General features: G+C 43.1%; 1 protein-coding gene and 1 long non-coding RNA gene across 7 annotated transcripts in view; one reads left to right on the top strand and one right to left on the bottom strand.

Annotated features, from left to right (window-relative positions):
* Window positions 1-25,717, top strand: part of aatkb (apoptosis-associated tyrosine kinase b) — a 303,879-nt gene that overhangs the window by 274,733 nt on the left and 3,429 nt on the right. For all 5 annotated transcript variants that reach the window (XM_068003976.1, XM_068003977.1, XM_068003978.1 and 2 more), the window contains 6 exons: window positions 2,440-2,573; window positions 5,443-5,527; window positions 9,352-9,473; window positions 15,053-15,202; window positions 15,730-19,315; window positions 25,324-25,486. In XM_068003976.1, coding sequence (XP_067860077.1) covers window positions 2,440-2,573; window positions 5,443-5,527; window positions 9,352-9,473; window positions 15,053-15,202; window positions 15,730-19,315; window positions 25,324-25,486 — 4,240 coding nt within the window. The remainder of the gene's footprint in view (window positions 1-2,439; window positions 2,574-5,442; window positions 5,528-9,351; window positions 9,474-15,052; window positions 15,203-15,729; window positions 19,316-25,323; window positions 25,487-25,717) is intronic.
* Window positions 344-25,717, bottom strand: part of LOC137341075 (uncharacterized) — a 33,434-nt gene continuing 8,060 nt past the window's right edge. The window contains exons 2-5 of one of the 2 annotated variants that reach the window (XR_010966948.1): window positions 25,078-25,229; window positions 24,635-24,775; window positions 14,170-14,336; window positions 344-2,142 (exon numbers count right to left, since the gene is read on the bottom strand). This is a non-coding gene — a long non-coding RNA (uncharacterized lncRNA). Of the gene's footprint in view, window positions 2,143-14,169; window positions 14,405-24,634; window positions 24,776-25,077; window positions 25,230-25,717 lie in introns of both variants that reach the window. The other variant, XR_010966947.1, reaches the window with a different exon arrangement.

Below are 25,717 nucleotides of genomic sequence, written 5' to 3' on the forward strand. Positions count from 1 at the left end.
CAAAGGGCCAGAAACCATCAGTTAATATGTAGAAAAGCTGAGCCCTATAAAAAGATGTTTATACATAATTTGATTTATAAAATGCCAGAACCAGCTTTTACCATAGTACATAATCAATTGAGTTTTATTGAATTCAGCTATTAGTTACATTAGAGAGATAAGCATTTATTTAAAGCTTGCCTCTGGTGCTGCATGTCATTGACTTGCCAGGCCAAAAGGATGATAGATTACCCATACTGCAGCCAGTTACTTCCATTGTAAAACTAATTAATTTTCCATAGGGTGTATTTCGCACGACAACAAAACTTTGCGCTACCACAAATCATTTAAAGTGCAGAATGTATTTTCCTTTAATTGTACCTTTTTATTTTATGTATTCAATGTTTGAAGTAACTCATACAGCATTCCATTTACAGCAGTTCATCTGTGCCCAAGAATAGTGATAGTGCTAAATAATACAGGAAAGAAAGAACAAACTTGCATTTATTTATCACCTTTCACAAACTCTGGGCTTCCCAAAGCACGTCACAGCCAATGAAGTACTTTTGAAGTGTAGTCACTGTTGTGATGTGTTGCAGCAAATTTGGGCATAGCAAGTTCCCACAAACAGCAATGAGATAAATGACCAGATAATTTTCTTTTTAGTAATGTTGGTTGAGGGATAAATGTTAGGCAGGACACTGGGAGAACTTCTCTGCTCTTCTTTGAATAGTGCCATCTTTGAACACACCCACCTGAGAGGGCAGATGGGGCCTCAGTTTAACATCTCATCCAACAGGTGGCACCTCTGACAGTGCAGCACTCCCTCAGTCCTGCACTGAGGGGTCAGCCTAGATTATGTGCTTAAGTTTCTGGAGTGGGACTTGAACCCACAACCTTCTGATTTGGAGGTAAGAGTGCCACCACTCAGCCAAGGCTGACACCTTGGTGGTAAATATACATTCAATCCCTGAAAATAGCCTGACCTGACGAAGGAGAAAGCCTCCGAAAGCTTGTGATTTTCAAGTAAAATTGTTGGACTATAACCTGGTGTTGTAAGATTCTTTACATTTGAAAATAGCAGAAGTTATTTTACCGCATAAGTAAAACATTTTAGAGTATATAACTAATTACTAGAGAGTGTGAGAGAGTCAAATGGGTTATTCTCACTCGACAACAACTTGCATTTAAATAGCGCCTTTAACATAGTAAAACGTCCCAAGGCGCTTTAGGAACACATTCTCCCCCACGTTCTTTTCACTCCTTCTTTCGTGGCTCAGTGGTAGCATTCTCACCCCTGAGTTACAACATGGTGGGTTCAAGCTCCACTCCAGGGACTTAAGCACAAAATCTAGGCTGACACTCCAGTGAAGTACTGAGGGAGTGCTGCACTGTCGGAGGTGCCGTCTTTCAGATAAGACATTAAACTGAGGCCCTGTCTGTCCTCTCAGGTGGGTGTAAAAGATCCCATGGCACTATTTCGAAGAAGAGCAGCGGAGTTCTCCCCAGTGTCCTGACCAATATTTATCCCTCAACCAACACCTAAAACACCTGGTCCGTATCACATTGCTGTTTGTGGGAGCTTGCTGTGTGCAAATTGGCTGCCGCATTTCCTATATTACAACAGTGAAAAGGCCGATATAAATGCAAGGTCTTTTCTTTCTATCTTTCTTTTCTTTCATCCATCCATCCAGGTTGATATTGGTATCACGATGCCAGCCTGACCACCTGTCCTGCTGCTCCCATATCTATATCTCACAGGACATTAAAACTTCCAACGGCGCTGAACTGCTAGCGGACAGAGTTTTGCATGTGCTTTGAAGTACGCATGCACAGAGCGTGCAAGTGGGACATTAAGGGGCAAATTTCCCTTCTCATTGTGCCTGGAGAACACAGGTGCAGTGAAGATGAATTGGGGGAGGAGGCCAGGGAATCAGGTCTCTGCCTCTACAACATTGCTTCAGGATATCCAGGGCTTCCTGTAACTGAGCCAACACCTGGAGTAACATTATACTGAGGTGGGAAGGTGGGAGTGGGGGGGTGTTCTCAGCCTCCTGCTTCACTTTCTTCCCGTGGGGTGTCCAAACAGAGGGGCATGTGGTGGTAGGATTTATGCCAGGACCTTCAGTGGACCAGATGGTCTGCCTGGGTCTCACGAGCAACCTGAAGAAAAATGGGAAAGGGAGTATTTAAAATTTTTGGCCTCAGAGGATAATCATAGCACCCCCCCCTCCAAACCATTGTTCCCCCACTGTTTCCATTGAAGCTTCATGATAACTCGTAGGCACTAACATAAACTGCAGAGGAAAATTGAAAAACATTTCAGCAAGAGGTGTTGATGTGTTCATCGTTCTGATAGCCAATGTTTATTTTCTATTGGGCTACAGACCAGCAAAGCAGAGGTTGGGGTATATTTATCTTAAACCGGTTTAATGTTCACCTTTTATTGCTGTTTTGAAGGGTGACTTAAAGGGTTATCTGAGGACTCATAGTGCAGCTGATGAATTGGCCCCTGACCCCTCAACTCTGCAGAGAATGGCATGTGAGATCACTTCAGGCCTACAGTATCTCCACAAACACAACTACATACACAGGTAGGATGCTATCTATACTCTGCAAGTGTGGGATCACCATCTTGATTCCTTAGCACAAATTCAAATTAAGATTTAATGGCAATTCGGGATTTGAATACCTGTTGCTTTATATATAACGTTCTTTTCTGAGCTGCCTTCTTGATTAAGGTCTGGGAAATTATGCTGAAACCAGCAAGGTTCAGAGCAATCTAGTTGTACTTTATCCGTCTGGGGGAGTTAGCTGTAATGTGTTAATAAAATAAATGTATGTGGGTAGAATATTGAAAAGCGTCTGTTGAGAATCAAACAGCTGGTATTTAACTGCAGCATTTTTACTTGGGTCGTAGCAACAGGGGCAAAATATCGGAGGAGAGTGCAATGATGTTGGTGCCAGTGGGGGTGAATATCCTTGCAATGTCTTCTGCTTTGCTGCCGTAACTTCTGCGGAGACCCTGGCGGAGTGGGAGAACCCCTTCTCCCCCCCCCCCCCCCCCGAGGAAATTCACCCCCCCCCCCCCACCCCCCGGTGTTTTTCACACCCCCATTAATACCAAGTGCCTTTTGGAAACTTAGAAAGCATAATATTATTGTGGCTGGCCAATCAAATTATGTTGGCTAGATTAATTTCACAGTCAAAATCTCAATTACAAAACAGGCATCCCTTTCTAATGCAAAATCTATAAGCCCTGACAAAGGGTTGTAAGTAAGCCAACCTTCAATACAGCCTTAGATAGTAGTACACTGTAATACAGCATTAAGGAAATATTCAGTATTAAATAAACCACAAGTATATTTACAGGGGATTCAAATAGAAATGATCCTGTTTAAGTGACCGGCACAATGGTATTACTACGCTGTGTTCTGTTACTACACTGTGTTCTGTTACTACACTGTGTTCTGTTACTACACTGTGTTCTGTTACTACACTGTGTTCTGTTAGCCAAGTTAGAAGAAATCGCCAGGTACTGCTTTTCACTAAACAAGTTTAAGTTAAAGCTTGATGATGATTCTCAAAGGATTATTTTCCCTCCTTCATTTTGAACCTAATGACTGCTTTTGTCTCCTTTTACATGGTCTCTGCTTTATTTTTCTGCCATTTGCTGATGGCAAATATTGCAGCTGCAAGTGACAATCTCTCGAACCTGAAGCCATTTTCTCCCCCCACTCCCCACCCCCCCCCCCACCACATCTTTCCCTTCAATCTTTCCTGCCACGGAGACCGTCGTTCCTGTTCGTTCCCTGCAACAATATCCTGATGCTGACAGAGTGAACCTCATGGCTCCAGCATCAGTGATTTTGTTGCTGGGGGTGATCATTCGCTGCTTGTCCATTCGAGCTCCGTGCTCGCTCCCTGACGCGTGGTTGCACGGGGTTAATCATCTGCAGCTTCTCCAGTCAGACAACTTGCTGCTCAAGCTTTGCATGTGATGTCTTTCCAAAGGTTACCCGTTCTGATCTTTTTCCTTTTGCCTGTTTAAAGTTATTTGGTGAATGTGCTCAGGACAGTGCAGTTGCACGTGTGAAATAAAAAATAACTTTGCAATGATAAATTGTCGTGGAATGTTTTGATTGTGTTGGAGACAGTTGCATCTTTTAAGGGAACATTGAAGCAGGAGGATACAAGACTATGGGGGGAGGGTAAAGTAGTGGGATTAGTTTAGCAAAGAGCCAGCACAGACAAGAAGGGTTCAGTGGCCTCCTTCTGTGCTGTAAACATCTATTTTAATGTTTCTTTTGCTCCCGCTCTTTTTGGTCTCCCCATAATATACAGCCCCAAGACCACCTCAGTGATACCACCCGTCTCCGCACCACCTGGGCTAGAACATGGCTAGTCAGCTACTCCCAAGTGACCGCTCTTCAACTTGGTCACAGTGAAGTAAACAGGATCAGCCCAGACTGGCCGGCCGGCCTGATCATCATTGACCGCATCGATTCTTGTGGGGAGGTACCTAGTTTCCAGCTGGAACCTATCCCCAAAGGGTCAAATCAGACCAGACCCCCTGTTATATAGGGAATTACAAACGCAACAACGCAGCGTGTTGGAGCAACACTGCACTGCGCCAGACAGGTGTAGAATTGCAGTCGACCTGCAGGCTTTCCTATTAAGCAGATTCCCCCCTCCATAAGTAAAATGTTAAAACAATTTTTCACACTGCTTCAAACATCTAAAACAAAATAGTTTCAGGTGCTCCTCAATGGTTCAGCAAGTTTATCTTATTCATCAGGAGGGTCTCAGGTTCAATCCCTTGGTTTAGCTGATCTCAGACTGTAGGGATTGGCATCAACGCTCCCCAAGTCGGGTGGGAACAGTTGGTCCTGCTCCTGATGGCTGCCCAGCCATTCCTGCTGGAATTTCACATATGTGGACATCCTGTGAAGACGGGGTCAGACTTGGTCGAATAACCTGCTTAACAGTCATTGTCCAGGCTCATACGTGATTAATGGCCACTTCATCATAGTGGGTACAGTACAGGAGGAGGCCATTCGGCCCATCGTGCCCATGTCAGCTCTTTGAAAGAGCTACCCGATTAGTCCCAGTCCCCTGCTCTTTCCCCATAGCCCTGTAAATTTTTTTCCCTGCAAGTATTTATTTAATTCCCTTTTGAAAGTTATTATTGAATCTGCTTCCACCGCCCTTTCAGGCAGCGCATTCCAGATCATTACAACTCACTGCGTTAAAAAAATTGTTTCCTCATGTCGCCTCTGGCTCCTTTGCTGAACGCCTTAAATCTGTGTCCTCTGGTTACTTGGGTGAAGTGGATGTCTGATGCCTATAAAACCACATGCCTTCAGGAGATGAGGAAAACTGACTATAATCGAGTAGCATTTAAATTGTACCTATTTGCTCCCAATTATTATAAAGTAATAGCTGTGGTTCTCCTTTGTCCAGTGACTTGGCCTTGAGAAACTGCTTGCTGTCTGCTGACCTGACTGTTAAAATTGGAGACTATGGACTGTCTTACAATAAGTACAAGGTAAACGAGTAAGGAATAAAGAATTAGATGTACATTTACGCTGTGTGTCGTTTAATTATAGGCATGTTTTAATTACTAAATAACACGTTGGTGTACTTACATTTCAGAAATATCACAAAGTTACAAGATAGTGTTTAGTCCTTGTTCACTTGTATGTGTCAATTCAAGGAGAAATCAACTCTAAGGTGGTACAGGGTAAATTTTGTGAGGCACCGGCGGGGGGGGGCCGCAAGAATAGCCAGGACGTGACGGATAATCGGGAGTGCTGCCCACAGTTTTCCATCCATTGATTGGTGCTGATGGCAGTGCAGCATTGGGAAAGGTTGTCTACACACCCTCTCAGCCAGGGAATGACACAAGTGACCTTTTTAAAAAAAAATTCAAGGGAGATGGTTTAAAGATAAGTTCAGAAAATAGCAGAAATACACAGCCAGTTGATCAGCGTCTGAAAGGGAAACAAAGGTTTCAGGCGTGGCCTGGTGAAAAGCCAGCTAATCTATCTTAAAGCGAGTATGTGGTTGTGGTACTGCGCTAACGATCCAGAGGTCATGAGTTTAAATCTCACCACGGTTGGCTATTGAATTTAATAAATATGATAATTTGTGGGCTGACATGAGAACAAAATTATCATAAAACCTGCCATTGTGTTGTAAAAACTTAACTGATTCACTGATGTCCTTCGGGGAAGAGAACTTGCCATCCCTACGCAGTGTCTTAACACCCTGTTAAGAGGCCTAGTGAGCTTACTCAGTTGTAAAAACAACTGCTACAAGCTAGCACCGCACAGACTGCAGCAGTTCAAGCAGAAGGCCCATCATCACCACCACCACCACCACCACCTTCTCAGGGCAACTAGGGATGGGCAATAAATGTTGGCCTTGCCACTGTCGCCCATATCCTGAGAACAATTGATAAAACAAATCTTCCTCTTTCAGGTACTGATTGACCTACCGTGGATTATTTAGGTTTCCAGCATTCGTTTTTTCTTTTCGTCTCTGCTTCAGGAGAATTTTTTTCAAATGGGGGTTGCTGAATTTGCAGCCTTGATGCACAGACTGTTTTGCTACAAGAGTGCGATGGGGCTGAAGTTGGCCCTTTTATTACTGGTATTTCAGTGCGATTTCCCACCGTCAAACTGAACCAGCTATCCTTATTGAAGCCCACTTAGCCCGTACTTAAAAGATTCCCATGTTCTGCCAAAGTGGCTGACTTCCATTCATAAAATATCCATTCTTGCTCCACAGAGCGATGGGGTACAGGCTGGTGGTTTGCGATCCCTCACACTGGAAGTTCCTACTCCGGAGACATTGGGGGTAGATTTGGACTTTGTGCGAGAGTGTAAAACGAGCGATAGTGAGTCGGCAGCCCCTTTTACATCGCAATCCCGAACTTTATTTCCGTTGACATCATGTAAAACTCGCTATCGCCCGCATTACACTCTCGCACAAAGACAAGATCGAACCCATCGTGAGGAGCGATCAAGCACAAGCCGAAAATGTCTCCATGTGGTGGGAACGGGGAGGATAAAGTGAGGGAAGAGTCCCCTGGGACCACCCTTGCCCACCTCCCGAGTGGGCGATGTGAGAGCAGGACCTCCGCTTATCCTTTTGATTCACAGATGTTGTGCAGACATGGAGAGATCCCAGAAGGCAAAAAGGAGAAAGTAATAAATACTTCATTATTCCTTAAAAGGTATTTTTAGACCCACCATTGCCAACAATTACTAAGGGTGACCAGGACTGTCCTTATTGTAGACATAACCAACATACAGAAAAAAAAGGCCAAGAATAATACAATAGTGGCCAAAGAAATGTTCTGGGAATGACTTTAATCTCTAACTTTCCTCATCATTGCTTTCTTTCAGCTCTTCGCTTTGGGGAATTTTGCTTTTCTTTCCCACAGTTATTTCCTTTCCTACTTTTCTGTTTTTCTATATTTTATCTCACTTTTATCATTTTCCGCCTCAGCTTTCTCCAGATTGTCCGTTTAATGTTTTGTTCTCATCCATCTCTCTCATAGATTACAGTCCGACACCAGCCCTGTGGCACCTATTTCAATGATTGGTAAACAACTGAAGTCTTGGCCTTGCGATCTGAGCATCACGCGGCAGGAAAAGGACAGAGGTTTCATTTAATTAGGGCGTACCAGCACTTGCAATGGCCCCGATGGGGCTTCCCCAAGGATCAATTCCCCACAACAATCTCACAATCCAGAGTTGTGATGCCATGGTCTGTGAGGTCAGATGTTCGATTGATTATTAAAGATTCTGTGATTGGAATTAATTTTCTGAGGGTGTGCTGTTGCACTTTGTGATGTAAGATGGTTCTTTTTTTAGTACTCAACTCTAGCTGGTTGGTTGCAATCCTTGAATTAAAACAAGGTGACCAGGACTCTGTTTCCTTGAAGAGAGAGGAAGAGCAGAAGGAAAAGAGTTTGTTTCTCCAAGTGTCAGTAGGTGAAGACAATTAGGGTCTCACAGAAATGCTATGCGAGATTGGTATCTTAGTACATTTTCATGGAGGACGGCGTGGTCAGTTTATGTTTTAACAATTATGGCAAAGTGCCAAATAATATGTTAGTACCATACTACAAGGTTACAGAAACACAGCTGCCTGGATGGTCTTTGCCTCAGTTAGCTGATCTCAGTTAGAGTGGCTGTAAGGGACATTCTATTTGGCCTCAGTGCTTCGGGCTGGGGTGGAGAAAATTCATCCAGGGTTCTTGCTCTTGGTCGCTATCCAGCGAACCCTGCTGGAAAGAATGGGGCAGATGGAAATAAAAAGGGGGGAGAGATGTAAAACGGGCTACCAACTCACTTTCACCCGTTTTACACTATCGCACAAAGTCAAGATCTACCCCAGTGTGTGTGGTGGACATTGGGTGAGAACAGGATTGAGCTGGCCTCTAATGCCCGCCACAGTCAAATAGCCAACTGATACACATTGCCTGCTTCACACATGTGTGAGTACCAGGCTCCTGCCAGTGTCCACGGAATTGTATCCCAGCATAAGCCTTTAGAATAGGAGGGGAGAAAAGAACACAATATTAATTAAAAAATAAAATAGCAACATACATCCAGCTTAAGAGCCTTGTTAGATTTAGACTGGCAACATACTTGTGACCAGCTAAATGACCAAACTGTCACTCTGGATTGTGAGATTGTTGTGGGGAATTGATCCTTGGGGAAGCCCCATCAGGGCCATTGCAAGTGCTGGTACGCCCTAATTAAATGAAACCTCTGTCCTTTTCCTGCCGCGTGATGCTCAGATCGCAAGGCCAAGACTTCAGTTGTTTACCAATCATTGAAATAGGTGCCACAGGGCTGGTGTCGGACTGTAATCTATGAGAGAGATGGATGAGAACAAAACATTACACAAGGCAATCTGGAGAAAGCTAAGGCGGAAAATGATAAAAATTAGATAAAATATAGAAGAACAGAAAAGTAGGAAAGGAAATAACTGTGGGAAAGAAAAGCAAAATTCCCTAAAGCGAAGAGCTGAAAGAAAGCAATGATGAGGAAAGTTAGAGATTAAAGTCATTCCTGGAACATTTCTTTGGCCACTATTGTATTATTCTTGGTGGTTTTTTCTGTATGTTGGTGATGTCTACAATAAGGACAATCTTGGTCATCCTTATTAACTCTTTCCCTGTTTCTGAATTACCAATTGAAGTATATAATTTTTTTAAAACTTAAAAAGCTAATAGTTTAGTTAATGAAGTGTAATTGAAAACATTCCCATTTAATGTCACTGTTCTGAAATATTGGTGTGGAAATCTCTGGGAGCTGAGTGATATGAACACTGTCTTTCTAATATTTTTGACAGAAAGATTACTTTGTAACTCCTGACCAGCTCTGGATTCCACTGCGTTGGATTGCACCTGAGCTCATCGATGATGTTCATGGGAACCTGCTGGTGGTGGATCAAACCAAGATTAGTAATATCTGGTGAGCAAGTGGTGAGAATGTCAGTATCAGTATCTTAGTCATCATAGAGCAGGACATGGAAATGGGAATCATTTTGGTCCTTTTTTAAAAAATATTTTGTATTTTTGAAGGACTTTGCTGTTCATCCAGATGAAGAAATGTTAATACTGGGGAACTTACCATTTTTCCACCATTGTAAGTCGGAACTCTAAGTTATCTGCGATACAATCAGGTGTTGAGCAAAGCTCCCTTTAAATGTAGTAATAATAATAGGACACTTCCTATTGCATCATTGTAATGTTTCATTTCCCACCACAATCATTCTTGTGTCCTCTCTAGGTATGATTGTCAATGTGGTGCCGCTTTGTGAAAAATTGTATGCAATTTTATGTATTGGGCGCACTCCCGTTAAGAACTGGGTCAAGATCGGTCATTCAATTCACGCCGACGATTGTAAAGAAAAGAAAGAACTTGCATTTATATAGCAGCTTTCACATTCTCAGGACGTCCCAAAGCGCTTCGCAGCCAATGAATTTACTTTTGAAGTGTTGTCACTGCTTTGCTCCTTATCCCCTGATCACCTTACCTAGCAAAAATCTTTTGACCTCAAGACTGAGATCGATAGATTTTTTTTGTTAGGAAAGGGCGTGAGGGGGTGCGTTGCAAAAGTGGGTAAATGGAGTTGAGGTACAGATCTGATAGAATAGCACGGAACAGGCTTGAGGGGCTGAATGGCCGACTCCCGTTCCTGTTACGTGGGCATTGAGGCAGCCAACTGCACTCTGCAAGATCCCACAAACAGCAAATGAACAAATTACTAGACAACCTGTTTTTAGTGGTGTTGGTTAGCGATGGAATCTTCCACGTAAACAGGCCTCGGTTTAACAGCTCATCTCTTGAATGCATTCAGTTAACTTTTAAAGCAGCAATAAAGCTGCGAGAATACACAGCAAGGAACTATGGAATAGAGGAAGACTAGTAAGTGACCAGTTTATGAATGAGGTATAATGGTTTGAGTAAAATAAACTCTGTCAGCTCCTTGCAGAGATTTGTATTTCAAAATGTACAAAATAAATTATGCAAATATTGGAGTGTGTGATAAATTTCAGTTGTCATGGTGATAAGAAGAACATATCACGCAGTCTGATCTGCACATCCATTAATGGGACATAAATCTTTATCACAGCCAGATATCCTTTCCTTTGTTTCATGTTCATGCCAGAGTTTCAGGGAACAGATAGTCATTGCAAACTGACTCATTTTAAGTGTCAACTTTGGCTTCAACAATTTATATTTTTTTAACTCTCCATAATCTATAATGAGAGTCATGGTTTCAGCATTCTCTGAGATAATGTGGCTGCTACCGGCCTTAACTGTAATGGATGGGTAAAGGGTAAGTTCACATGTCACCTATCAGTGATCAAATATTAAATGGTGCTTGTGATTTGATAGTAAACTCACAGCCTCCCTACAAAACTGAAGGCCAAAAAGTAATGGATGGTACAATTGTTAGAAGATAAATAAGGTACCCGCCCTGTCTCCGGATGCTTTTACCATTAGCGCTTCTGTAGTTTACGTCCTGGTAGATGATGTTCATTCCCCGACCTCCCATGTTTATATTGCTATAAACTAACTCCCTCATCCCGACAGGAGAATCATAAACCAGTGAAAATGTCAACATTACTATAATCACCAATTCAGTATTAATGGGGGCAATTTCATTCAAAGCTGTCATGAAGATGATTTGTTTGGAAATGAAAATGGCACACTGATGCTTTGGTAAGTGTCCCTCTTGCGTATTTGGGTGAAGGCACATTGATGGAGTAGAATAGGAGGAGCGAATCCAACCTGTACTTAATCTCATCTCAAAGTGATGCTGGCAATGGGCACAAAAGTGAAAATGTTCCATTCACCTCGAGAACCACCCTTAAAAAAAAAATTGAGGTTGGGTAGTTGGGGAATGAATTAAAACAAAAGTGAAACCCTTTTTCTCCTCAGCTGGCTTATTGACTCAAACAGTCACGTCAGACTCTCAAACTGGTGATCCAGATTTCGGTCCGAGCCCTAACGCATTTGAACTGTGCTGTCACTGGTGGATTGGGTTTTTCTGGTTGTTAGCTGGACCATTACATGATAATCCTAATGGAGCCCTTTATCTCCAAAGGAAAGAAATCATCACAGGAACCCACCTTGTCCATAGCTGCTCTCACCTGACACGGAGATGCATTGACAACATTATGGAAAAGTCTGCAGCCCTCTTAACGTTGGCAATCTTGCTCTCAATGATAAGGCAATGCTTGTAATAAGTGGCTAAAGAACATAGTAATTATGTGAGAAAAAAAATTGCAAACACGTAAGCAAAAGAGAAACGTAAAGCAGGAATATCTATGCAGCAAGTAGTGATGGATTGAGAATATTAAGTCCCTTGAGATGGTTTTTGGAGAAGAGTATAGCAAATAAAGAGCTTTCCTGTTATCAGCTTAATTATAGTTACAGTGAAATTCTATCCCTTGTCTACCACAAGCACACACAAAAACATCTCGACACTACTAGTATGCTGTTAAATAATCTGTACAGGCCATCGATTAAATATTAAAAACAAGTGACTGATTCTGTGTAAACACTCGATTGTGTTTCACACCCTCCCACCCAAAACGAAACGACAAGATACCAATCTGAACCCCTTAAAGTCCAGCATGTGGAAAGTATCAGCAGGGCCCTCATCTCTCGTGAAGGTGCATATAAATATTTTGCTCATGATTTGAGACCTTTAATTTCCTGGGCAGGCTGAATTATTGCACCAGTCACAGCTGTGATGATTAGGCCTATGTTGCTGTTTGGTTCAGACAAGAAGATGTTTCCGAGCAACAGTCCAGCCTTTCCTTCTTTTCTGGTCCACTGTTGTCTCCATGTATTAACTTAACTTGTGCTTCAGTCCTTCGTTTAATTTTTTAAAAAATAACGAACGTACTTTATGAGTATATTTAAGTGACTTATTGATAGTCTTGGGACTGGCTTAGTGAATTAATGCATCATGTGATGTTAGGGTTACCAGCTCTGGTTGCACGTATTCCTGGAGGTTTCATCACATGACCTCCCGTCTCCAACTGCCCCACCCATTAAAACAGCCTTTTCCCCCTTGTATCCAATATTTTTATAACTAGTAAATGAAAGTGGTCAAATGAATTGAAAAAAAGCTGAATAATTTTTTTTTAATGCCCCTATGATTTTTCTCCAGAGTTGCTCGCGGCAGTGCCCAGGGGGACCTTCAATTCCTGGAGACTCCAGGGCACCCCTGGAGGGTCGGCAACCCTACGTGTTGTGCCACTGAGCCACACAGACCAGGAAGGCCTCCGTTCCGACCTGTTCTGTCTTGCATAGGATCCTGGAGCTGTGAGAAACTCCCTGTTATCAGAGAGCTGCTATCAGCCACGTTGCCATACAGCAGCGTGAGATAAGCACTCTTTGGAGATGAAGTGAGAAAACTCAATACGATAAAATTATGTGAAAATGCAGCTTTAAGTGGTGGCCCGAGCCCCCCCCCCCAGACACGAATTGAACCATTTAATATTTTCAACAAAAAAAACAACGGCATGCTTTAAAAAACTTCTTATATTCTTTATAGTTCCATGTATCCATTTGGATTACTTCCCATTGCCGTTATCTATTTAAATCAGAGTGGAAATACTGAGATAACCAAAGCAATGATGAGGACAGCAAGTAACTGGTCACAAGCCCTGGTTTAAGGGGGAATGTTATCTGTGGGTATGGCAAGTAATCTGTTTTTGCTCAGATCCACCAAAAAATTTTCCACTGCCTCTGGGACTTTTATATAAAATGACTGGATCCTGGAAGCAAATTGCACTGCACATAGCAAGTGTAGAAAGAGTAGCTGCCCTCGACATCACGGCAACATCGGACCAAGTGTGGTACCAAGGAGTCCTAGCAAAACTGAGGTCAGTGGGGATCAAAGGGAAAACCCTCCAGTGGTTGGAGTCATTCCCAAGGCAAAGGAAGATGGTTGTGATTGTTCGAGCCCAGTTACTGCAGCCCCAGGACATCACTGCAGGAGTTCCCCAGGGAAAGGTCCTTGGCCCAACCATCTTCAGCTGCTTCATCAATGACATTCCCTTTGTCATTAGGTCAGCGGTTGAGCTGTTTGCCAACGATTCCACAGCATTCAGCTCCACTCATCACTTCTCCAATAATGAAGCAGTTCACGCCAACCTACAATAGGACCTGGATAACATGCAGACTTGGGCTGACAAGTGGCAGGTAACATTCGCACCACGTAATGCCCATCTCAAACAACAGAAAGCCCAGTCATCTCCCCTTGACTATCGATGGCATCGCCAGGTCCCCCACCATAAACATCTTGGGGGTCGCCACTAATCACAAGCTGAGCAGGATCAGCCATATCAACACCATAGCTACAAGAGCAGGGCAGAGACTGGATACTCGTACTCTAATGAGTTGCTCCCCTCCTGATCTCTCAAAGCCTGTCCATATCTACAAAGTTCAAGTCAAGAGTGTGATGGAATACGCACTCACCTGGATGAGTGCAGCCACCGCAACACTTGAGAAGCTCAACACAATCCAGGACAGAGCAGTTTACTTGATTGGTGCCCTTGTCGCCATGTTCAATATTCACCCCTTCAGCACCAGTGCACTGGGGCTACAGTATGTATTATCTACAAGATGCACTGCAGCAACTCACCAAGATTACTTGGACGGCACCTCCCTTCCTTGTGAGCTCTATCACGGAGAACGACAAGAGGAACATCATCAAGGGAACACCATCACCTCCAAGTCACACGCCATCCTGATTTGGACATTATCGCCCTTCCTTCGTAGTCGTTGAGTCAATATCCTGGAATTCCCGACCTAACACCATCACAGGAGCACCGTCATCACAGGTACTGCAGCGGTTCAAGAAGAAGGCCCAGCAGCACCTTCTCAAAATAAATCGGAATGAGCAATAAATGCAGCCTAGCCACCATTGCCTACATCCCGAGAGCAAATTTAATAAAAAAGTCACAGGACTTGTCATGGGAAGTTGTGCCTCTTAAAATCACTTGTTCTAATTACAGCTTACCCTGCTCCCTAATTCTTTCACATTGCCTCAACATTTCAGTACAAGTATTTATCATTAGAAATAAATGTCCAGCAAATAAGAATGACCTTTGAGTTCAGAGATCTGGAACAGTAAGAGGAAGTTCTCCAGTTTCCACTGGGCGGAGGCAATTCTTTGAAGTAGCTGAGTTTAGTACAAGGCTGTAATGTGTTATGGGATTGGTTTGGTGGGGTGGGGGTGGGGGTTGGGGGGGGAGAATGTTTTACGTCTGACAGTTATGCACTGAATAAACAGAAGGGATTAAATCCTGAGGTAATCTATATTTATGTGAGCTGACTTAGATTACAATATGATTGGGCAAAAACGTTTTGAGGATCAGGTTAAGGTTCGGTATCATTCAGTGAACATTCTCCTTTTTGTTTGTTTTTGTGGACAACCTTGGGATTTGTAAGAATTGTACTTTGTTGCAGTCGCCTTTATTTGATTCTGAATTGTTCCCATTGGCTATTTGTTTTTTCTTTTGAAGGTCCTTGGGTGTAACTTTATGGGAACTGTTTGAGTTTGGTAACCAGCCTTATCATCGGTGCTCAGATAAAGAGGTGCTTACGTATGCCATCAAAGAACAGCAGTTGAAACTGCCGAAACCCCTGCTGAACCTGCCACTGTCTGACCGATGGTACGTAAGTGTCCTCATTGTTTGCACACACAGCTCGTTTGGTGATTCAGGATCTAACGGGTAATGGCAGCCTGTCACCTGTTACACAATGATAATTACTTTGTAATATGAATACAACCTAATCTTAATTTACTACAAATTCCAGTGTGCAACCTTCACTTTTATAAATCACTTTTATATAAAAAAAAATCAGGTAATTATATGCCCACATCAGTATTAAAAAAAATCTAACAGCCATGTATTTGTGTGGTTAAATTACAATTATTTGCAGCTTATTGCTGTAAACTATAGTTACCCTCTAACTTAAATGCATTCTTAACATCAGTCTTCAAAAACTGTAGATATTTGGAAAAACATTAATTTATCTGTTATAACAAATAATTTGTGTCACTCTCTGCCTTTTCTATATTCAACATTAATTCCCATCTTTTAAAAAAAACCAAGGTTCTACCCAGAAATGCATGGATACTTGTTTTCCATCAACACACCACAGCCGTCACCTAAAGCTCTCGATGTGTTGGTTACAGGTATGAGGTGATGCAGTTCTGTTGGCTGCAACCAGAGCAAAGACCGACAGCAGACGAAGTCCACCTGCTCCTCAGTTATCTTTGTGCAAAAGCATCGAGCGAGGCAGAGGAAGAGTTTGAAAAGCGCTGGAATGCAATGAAACCAAGTGGTTCAAGCACCAGCCACACGGCTGAAGTCTCCTCCTTCCCACTCCTGGAGCAGTTTGGAACGGATGGGTTTCACACTGAAGTGGATGATGTGTTGACAGTAACTGAGACTAGCCAAGGCCTCAACTTCGAATATAAGTGGGACCACACACAAATGGATAATTTTCAGCCCTCTTCCGCGGGCCTGGGGCACGGCAGCGCCCAGTATCAGGAGATTTACTTTCCTAACAGTGCATCGGGAAGGCTCAGTTTGAGCGTTTCCCCCGTCTCCTCAAACTCTTTCTATGAATCTAAGCAGCAGTCTAACATTCCACAGAGTCTGCAACCTCCAGGCGTTGTGCCAGTTATTAGTGCACACAGCCCTTCAGTAACTGGTGAATACTACATACGTATAGAGGAACCGACTGAATGCAATATGGATCTGGACTACACGATGTGTTCCTATAGCCCTGAATATGACACAAGTTTGCAGGTGGAGTCATCATCTTGGCAAGGATTACACGGAAGGAACACTGTAGATGATTGTGAAAACAGCCCAACCATATCCTTGACCATGGAACCTCTTTTGGGTCAGGTATCGTCATCAAACCAAGATTCCTGGGAAGACAGCCAATATTTTAGCAAGAATAAGAACCAAACGTACTATGAACATTTCACAGTAGATGATGCTAATCAATATTTATTAGAGAACTACTCTGAAAATAGTAGTGACTGGAAAACACAGAGTCCCGGAGAATACAGTAATGAGGACCCTTTGGGAATATCTCCTTCGGTAGTTTGTTCCTTCAGAGACTCCAGTTCATTGTTTGTAACCTCTTATGATGAACTGGATGAAACTGGATCGAATAAAACGTGCCAACTACCTGCTGCTGAAGAGCTGAAATATTCTGTGCAGTCTGTAAATACAGCATTACATTCAGTCGATGATTTGGACAGTGCGAAAACTCTTGCCGTTGGTGACCCTTCAGAAGCAGACGTGCCGTCCAAAAAGGTTCCAGCTTCACCTGCAGGCACATTGTTAACTGAAGAAGAAGACCTATTGTCCTCTGAGATAAAATCCTGGGAATCCAATAGTTTCTTAAATAATAGCAGTATGGATTTAGCAAAACAGTCACCGGAGCAAGAGAATAATGGCACTGGATTCTTTTGTGGAAGGCTCCAAACAGAATTTTCAGATAAAGACCTGTCCAAGCTGGGGAACTTGGCACCTCTCTCTTTCTCCCACACACCTGAAACACACAGTTCTATAGTGCGTAATTCTGCAGAAGCAGAGAATGGGGACTGCAAATGGCAAGCGAAGGGCAAAGAAGTCGGTGAGGACAGTCAGAGTTTTGATCAGTCCCTGTCCATCACTGAAGCAAAAGACGGGTCTTTTGCTGATTTAAATGCAGTTTCACAGCATGAAGAAAGCAGGGGGATTCTTATTTCTGATAGGTTACAAGTTTCAAGAGGTGAAGAATTTGTGGATCCTTTACTTGGCTCTGTCGTGAAGAGCCGTGCCCTTAGTGACTATGGCAAAACCAGGGCACAGACTGACGATGGTGAAATTAGCTCGCCTGGACAAGACACAGACTTAGCCAGTAATAATGACCAATCGGAAGCAATTGTACAAGACACCATGGAGACCAATCAATTAAAGATTGATGGAGAAGAGGTTCATAGTCCAAGCCAATTGACGTTTGAAATAGAAGTAGGAGATAGTGATACCATTCATTCAGAAATGGAAATGGCCAATGATAAATATCAGGTGGAAGTTGAAGTGAGAGAGTTTAAGAGTTCCCCCCAGTTTGAAACAGCTGACAAAGGTGAAAATTTCCTTTCATCTGATATAGAATCTAAAGATCCTGACAGCTCTCCAGTAAAGACGCTTTCCAGTGTAAGCTTTGCTGAAACTGATGTTTGCAGTGATGAAGATGAAACAGATATCACTTCAGGAATATTTACAGATTTAACGCAGGACTATGAAAATAGTGATACTGTTCTTTCTCACAAATCTCTGCAGAAACTTGTGGGGACACCAGATTCACTTGAGTCTCTTGACATCCCTTCTACAACTAGTTCCTGTGATATGTTTAGTCCAACTTCACATTACCCATCACTCCAACCGAGGGCTGCAGACAGTGGCTACGATACTGAGAATTTTGAATCCCCTGAATTTGTATTGAAGGAGCCAGTTGAACAGAGGGACCCTGAGATGTTCAACAAAATAAGCAAACCTAATAATGTTACTGTGATGAAGGTGGGCAGTGATGATGCTGAAATGTCACAGGACTCTGAACCACAGTCCCTTGATGAAAAAAATCCCTACAGGGATTCAGCATATTTCTCAGATTATGATGTTGAGTCAGAAAGAAATCAAACCTTAGATTTGGAGAAAGATGATCTTGTACAAGGTGAGATTGATCTAATGGAATTAAGTGAAGACCACCTTGAAAACATTCCTGTACAACAGGATGATCACATGCATTTGAGTTCTGACCTGAAGCAGACTAAGAGCATAACTAGTGCAGGTAAAAATTCAGAGCATTGCAATTTGATCCAAAGTTTATGTGATGATCTTGCAGAGGACTTAGCAAGCGTTAAAAAGGGCTTCTCTGCAGAAGTTTCTATTTTCATTGAGAAACAAATAGATCCAACATTTGCTGATCCAGAGACAGTTGCATTGATAGAAGCAGAAACAGATCCAAATGGGCAAATATCAGAGTTATGCGTTCCAGTAACAAATAAAGAGTTTCATAACCGGGACTTAGAAATCAAGAATGAAAAAGAAGCAGTTCAAGCTGACTATTTGGTTTGTAGACAGATTTTAGAAGAAGCAGGTTGCTCCAATTCAAAGAACAAGGATGGATTTCTTCAAAACAGTTATAATCCAGAAAATCTTGACTTAAAGAAACAGGTATCTTTACGTAACAAAGGGTGCCTGCACAAAGCATCCGGTTGCATCTTTGATGGTACAGATCTAATACTGGAAGAGCAATTATCTGAACAAGGTAGCGACACAGTTGGATTTCAGTGCACTGATGTTGAGATGAGGAAATTCCAACCATACTCCTTGAATGTTGAAGAAAAGCTGGAGATCTGCATTGTCCCCAAAATACAGTCAGTTCAGTTGTCATTGGAGCTCCCTTTATTAAGTCTCACGAAAGAACCCCGGCAGGCTTTTGATGGAGAAGAAATAGATGAAGAAGACGATGACGATGATGAAAGTGATGACTCTGATGAGGAACTTTGCTGCTATAATATTCAGGAACATAGTGAAGAGAGCGAGGAAGAAACTCCCACTGTTCCCATTATTGTGACAGAGAAGGATGATGGAAAGAATCTGAGAAGCCTTCTAAAGTTACCTAATTTGGTGTGCGAGACATTCTGTGAGGATCTTGACCGGAAGAAAAAAGCAGTGTCTTTCTATGATGATGTTACTGTCTATCTTTTTGACCAGGTAGGGTGGGCTGTAAACACTGCCTATTTTGTTTTAATAGACTGGTGCATCCGCTTAGATGGTAAGTTATTTAACCAGCTGTCAAGGACTGTATTTAAATTCTATCAGTATGTAAGATATTAAGTGGAATAGAAAAGGCTATTCCACAGCACTACTTCAATTTTAGAACAAGGGGACAAGGGTACAAACTGGTAAAAGCCAAGTACAAGGCTGATATCAGGAAACACTTCTTCATGATTAATACCTGGTATAGTTTTCTGAGTAGGACATTGGAAGCAAAAACTCTCGAATCATTTAAACAGCAGTTGGGTGCTATAATGGAGGGGACATCGGGATGAGTTGGATGGTCTAAATAACTTCTGTTGGTTATCTCCCGGACATGAATCTTTGGGTTGGCACATCCCACCCACTGTTTCTCGTCACTCCAGGCATGTTCAAGAGGAGTGCTGGTTTATCAGCCTCTGTCCATGTGTGCAATGTCAGTGCCCCTCAAGAGTCAAAAGGTCATGGGTTTAAGCCCCAATCCAGAGGCCTGAGCACATAATTAGTGTAGTGCTGAGGATGTGCTGCATTGTTGGAGGTGCTATCCTTTGGATGACGTTAAACCAAGGCCCCGTCTGACTAATGTAAAGGATCACATGGCACTATTTGAAGATGACAGGGGAGTTCTCCTCATGTCCTGGCCAATATTGATCTCCTAAAATAAAATTTGTAATATATAAACATAAATTCAACAGTTTTGAAAAAAAAATCACAAAACTTGCCCATCCCATCTTCTATAACTTTCTCATCACAGGCCTGTCACTGGCACTGATAATAGAGCTTGTCCTTTCCTCCGTCCCCAGATATGAATCTTTCAGTTGTTTTTCACCACTCCACACATGCGCAACAGAAGAACTGTTTGTTCAGGTCTCTGCCCATGTGTGAAATGTCAGTGCCCACACGTTGTGAGCTCAGTGCCAACTGGCATTCACAGAACCTGAGAGAAAGTAAATCAGATCCAATGGGAAAAAGGAAGAGAAGTGATCAGAGATCAGGAAAGTGGGAATAAATGGACAAAGAGAAACCGTAAGAAGACAGAGACTGCGAAGGCAGTGGCGGTGGGTTTGAGAATTGCGAGGTTGGAATAGCCCGAGCACTTCGAGTCTCTCTCCTCGTAAGAATAGTTTCCCATCCCTGGTATCATCCTGGTGAACCTATGCTGTACGTTCTCTATGGCTTCAATGTCCTTTCTACTATGGGACTCCTAAAACTGCACAGTATTGTGTGGCCGTGGAACAGATTTATCATTCCTTCTTGGATTCTGTGCCCCTATTTGTAAAATGCAAATGCGATTAACAGTTTTGTATATGAACGCCTGGATCCCTCTATTAATCCACACCTAGCAGCACCTTTCCATTGGATATATATTCCCAGTTGTTTTTCCCTCCCAGATGCATTATCTCACACTTCTCCACGTTAAATTGTATCTGCCACCTGTCTGCCCATTCCACTGAACTATTTATATCCTCCTGGATTCTCTGAGTCCTCAGTGGTGACGGCTAATCCCACTACTTTTGCATCATCAGTAAATTTGGTGCATTATGGAGACAGAATAGTGAGGATGAAACTAAATGAGATGATTCTGAAATTCTACCTTTTTCTAGTTCATATGTATTGAAAGTTTTACTGAGAAATGTACTTCTTAATTCTTTGACATGGCTGTTAAATTCTTACAGTTTAATATGGTGGTATGATGAATTGATTCTTTAAAACAATGCAAATCTGAAACAATACTTCTTCTGACATGTATCATTAGACATGTATGCATCCTGTCTGAAGTTTGTGTTTAATGTGTTCATTGACTGCGTCAATACTTCAGCAAGTAAGTGAAACCATGGTTATGGTTTTGTGGTTTCTTTGAATCTCCAGAGACAACAGTGACATTTAGTAAAGTCATATAAATGGCACAATTGTTTAAGAGTATTAATAATTTATAATAAGCATTTGTTTGGAACATCTACAAATGTGTTGCTGTTGCATTTGATTCCATAATTTCATTGCAAAAAGGATTCACTTTGTCTTAAGTGTTCAACACATTACTCTGAGTAACCTTTTAATGTGCCATAGATTGATTATAGCAGTAACTTAACCTGTCCCATTACTGCCCTCCTTGCCTTGCACCATCATCCCTTTTGTCATTTAATCACTCTTGTCCTCTATCCTATCACAGACCTTCCCTTTTGCTCTTTCCTCCCCTCCCTCCCCCCCTTTCTCTGGCTCTGGACTTGCTTAAAACCTTTAACTCTTTAACATCTTCCAGTTCTGATGAAAGGTCTTTGACCTGAAACATTAACTCTGTTTCTTTCTCCACAGATGCTGCCTCACTTGCTGAGCTTCTCCAGCATTTTCTCTTTTTATTTCAGATTTATTTATGCAGTTAGTGTTGCAGCTTTGCTGAACATTGAGACATTGTAACATTTCATAGCAGATATTTTAAATTAAACCCGTCTGTCTGTTTATCTTAAGAATCTTGCATCTCTGTACATGTGTCCAGGTGGTAGTGCAGTGTATTGGCCTGTACTGCTATAGAGACATCTCTGTACATGTGTCCAGGTGGTAGTGCAGTGTATTGGCCTGCACTGCTATAGAGAGATCTCTGTACATGTGTCCAGGTGGTAGTGCAGTGTATTGGTCTGTACTGCTATAGAGACATCTCCTGTACATGTGTCCGGGTGGTAGTGCAGTGTATTGGCCTGTACTGCTATAGAGACATCTCTGTACATGTGTCCAGGTGGTAGTGCAGTGTATTGGCCTGTACTGCTATAGAGAGATCTCTGTACATGTGTCCAGGTGGTAGTGCAGTGTATTGGCCTGTACTGCTATAGAGAGATCTCTGTACATGTGTCCAGGTGGTAGTGCAGTGTATTGGCCTGTACTGCTATAGAGACATCTCTGTACATGTGTCCGGGTGGTAGTGCAGTGTATTGGCCTGTACTGCTATAGAGAGATCTCTGTACATGTGTCCAGGTGGTAGTGCAGTGTATTGGCCTGTACTGCTATAGAGAGATCTCTGTACATGTGTCCAGGTGGTAGTGCAGTGTATTGGCCTGTACTGCTATAGAGACATCTCTGTACATGTGTCCGGGTGGTAGTGCAGTGTATTGGTCTGTGCTGCTATAGAGAGATCTCTGTACATGTGTCCGGGTGGTAGTGCAGTGTATTGGCCTGTACTGCTATAGAGACATCTCCTGTACATGTGTCCAGGTGGTAGTGCAGTGTATTGGCCTGCACTGCTATAGAGAGATCTCTGTACATGTGTCCGGGTGGTAGTGCAGTGTATTGGCCTGTACTGCTATAGAGACATCTCTGTACATGTGTCCGGGTGGTAGTGCAGTGTATTGGCCTGTACTGCTATAGAGACATCTCTGTACATGTGTCCAGGTGGTAGTGCAGTGTATTGGCCTGTACTGCTATAGAGAGATCTCTGTACATGTGTCCAGGTGGTAGTGCAGTGTATTGGCCTGTACTGCTATAGAGAGATCTCTGTACATGTGTCCAGGTGGTAGTGCAGTGTATTGGCCTGTACTGCTATAGAGACATCTCTGTACATGTGTCCGGGTGGTAGTGCAGTGTATTGGCCTGTACTGCTATAGAGAGATCTCTGTACATGTGTCCAGGTGGTAGTGCAGTGTATTGGCCTGCACTGCTATAGAGAGATCTCTGTACATGTGTCTGGGTGGTAGTGCAGTGTATTGGCCTGTACTGCTATAGAGACATCTCTGTACATGTGTCCAGGTGGTAGTGCAGTGTATTGGCCTGTACTGCTATAGAGAGATCTCTGTACATGTGTCCGGGTGGTAGTGCAGTGTATTGGCCTGTACTGCTATAGAGAGATCTCTGTACATGTGTCCGGGTGGTAGTGCAGTGTATTGGCCTGTACTGCTATAGAGAGATCTCTGTACATGTGTCCGGGTGGTAGTGCAGTGTATTGGCCTGTACTGCTATAGAGACATCTCTGTACATGTGTCCAGGTGGTAGTGTAGTGTATTGGCCTGCACTGCTATAGAGAGATCTCTGTACATGTGTCCGGGTGGTAGTGCAGTGTATTGGCCTGCACTGCTATAGAGACATCTCCTGTACATGTGTCCAGGTGGTAGTGCAGTGTATTGGCCTGTACTGCTATAGAGACATCTCTGTACATGTGTCCAGGTGGTAGTGCAGTGTATTGGCCTGTACTGCTATAGAGAGATCTCTGTACATGTGTCCGGGTGGTAGTGCAGTGTATTGGCCTGTACTGCTATAGAGACATCTCTGTACATGTGTCCAGGTGGTAGTGCAGTGTATTGGCCTGTACTGCTATAGAGAGATCTCTGTACATGTGTCCGGGTGGTAGTGCAGTGTATTGGCCTGTACTGCTATAGAGAGATCTCTGTACATGTGTCCGGGTGGTAGTGCAGTGTATTGGCCTGTACTGCTATAGAGAGATCTCTGTACATGTGTCCGGGTGGTAGTGCAGTGTATTGGCCTGTACTGCTATAGAGACATCTCTGTACATGTGTCCAGGTGGTAGTGCAGTGTATTGGCCTGTACTGCTATAGAGAGATCTCTGTACATGTGTCCGGGTGGTAGTGCAGTGTATTGGCCTGTACTGCTATAGAGACATCTCTGTACATGTGTCCGGGTGGTAGTGCAGTGTATTGGCCTGTACTGCTATAGAGAGATCTCTGTACATGTGTCCGGGTGGTAGTGCAGTGTATTGGCCTGTACTGCTATAGAGAGATCTCTGTACATGTGTCCGGGTGGTAGTGCAGTGTATTGGCCTGTACTGCTATAGAGAGATCTCTGTACATGTGTCCGGGTGGTAGTGCAGTGTATTGGCCTGTACTGCTATAGAGAGATCTCTGTACATGTGTCCGGGTGGTAGTGCAGTGTATTGGCCTGTACTGCTATAGAGAGATCTCTGTACATGTGTCCGGGTGGTAGTGCAGTGTATTGGCCTGTACTGCTATAGAGAGATCTCTGTACATGTGTCCGGGTGGTAGTGCAGTGTATTGGCCTGCACTGCTATAGAGAGATCTCTGTACATGTGTCCGGGTGGTAGTGCAGTGTATTGGCCTGTACTGCTATAGAGAGATCTCTGTACATGTGTCCGGGTGGTAGTGCAGTGTATTGGCCTGCACTGCTATAGAGAGATCTCTGTACATGTGTCCGGGTGGTAGTGCAGTGTATTGGCCTGTACTGCTATAGAGAGATCTCTGAATGCAGAACCAGAAACCACTGTCCCTTCAACCAATCACATCATTGAACTTCACCTAATCAGATCTCAGAGCCACTTACCTCTTCAACCTATCAGCCTAGTGCCATGTCACCAACTGTTGATCAGATATCAGAACCATCTGGAATGTCATTTCTATTTGTCTCAGTCACAAAACCATCCAATTGCACTCTCACAAAAAGTGTCTGTGGCACTATATGTCCCTGAAAATAAACATTGCATAATTAACGCATAAAAAAATCAGTACTTCACAAAAAAAAATCATAAACCTCCCTATTCCACTTTCCAATCCCTCCCTCCGTTCCCCCCCCCCACCCAAACTAACACAAAATCAATAGCCTGGACTTTGGGTATGCCATCCCCCACTAGCAGACAGCAACACAACTGCCCACACTGTACCACCACCCGGACGCATGTACAAGACCGGGCCCGTCTTAAGGCTGGCGTCCAAAAGATTGATGTAGAACATGCTCATTCTTAGCGGGCCAAAGGCCAGCAAACGTACCTGCTGTTAACTCCACCCCTCCTCACCCACTGTTGCTGAGTCCAGCTACTCTCCACTCTCCCATTCATCCCCTCCCGCAGCTCTCCATTCAGTGCTGTGCTCCAGTCCTGCTGTCCTCCAGTCTTTCGCTCGTTCCCTCTCAATGCTGTCTCCTGAGGGAAAAAGAGGAAGTGGGAGAGCACCGGAGAGATCAGAACCTGGTAAACACTTTGGATTATAATTAATTGTGTGCATATTTTATTCTAGGAAAGTCCAACAAGTGAACTGAGTGAGCAGAACATTCCAGAAGTTGACCCAGCATCTCAACATCCGCCAGAACACTCGCAAAGCAAAAGCACCAATATCTCCATGCCAACCGAGAGGCAGAATACCACCAACAATTCTTCGGATGAAAACTTCCCCGAAGAAAGTAATGTGAATTTCATAAACAGCTTCCAGTTTGAGTGACGTGTTCACAATACACTGCAGATTGAGAAATGTTTAATTTTGCTTTATAATTGTTAGAAGATTTTTTACAGCAGTTACTTGTTAGACACTGTGTATAATTTGAGAGGTTGGAGCAAGTATGTACAACAGCATTGTAAATATTTGTGCAGATGCCCGCTCCGATTTCATTTTACATTGAAATCCTAAACACGTT

Source organism: Heptranchias perlo, chromosome 23, assembly GCF_035084215.1.
Source record: "Heptranchias perlo isolate sHepPer1 chromosome 23, sHepPer1.hap1, whole genome shotgun sequence".
Classification (NCBI taxonomy): Eukaryota; Metazoa; Chordata; class Chondrichthyes; order Hexanchiformes; family Hexanchidae; genus Heptranchias; species Heptranchias perlo.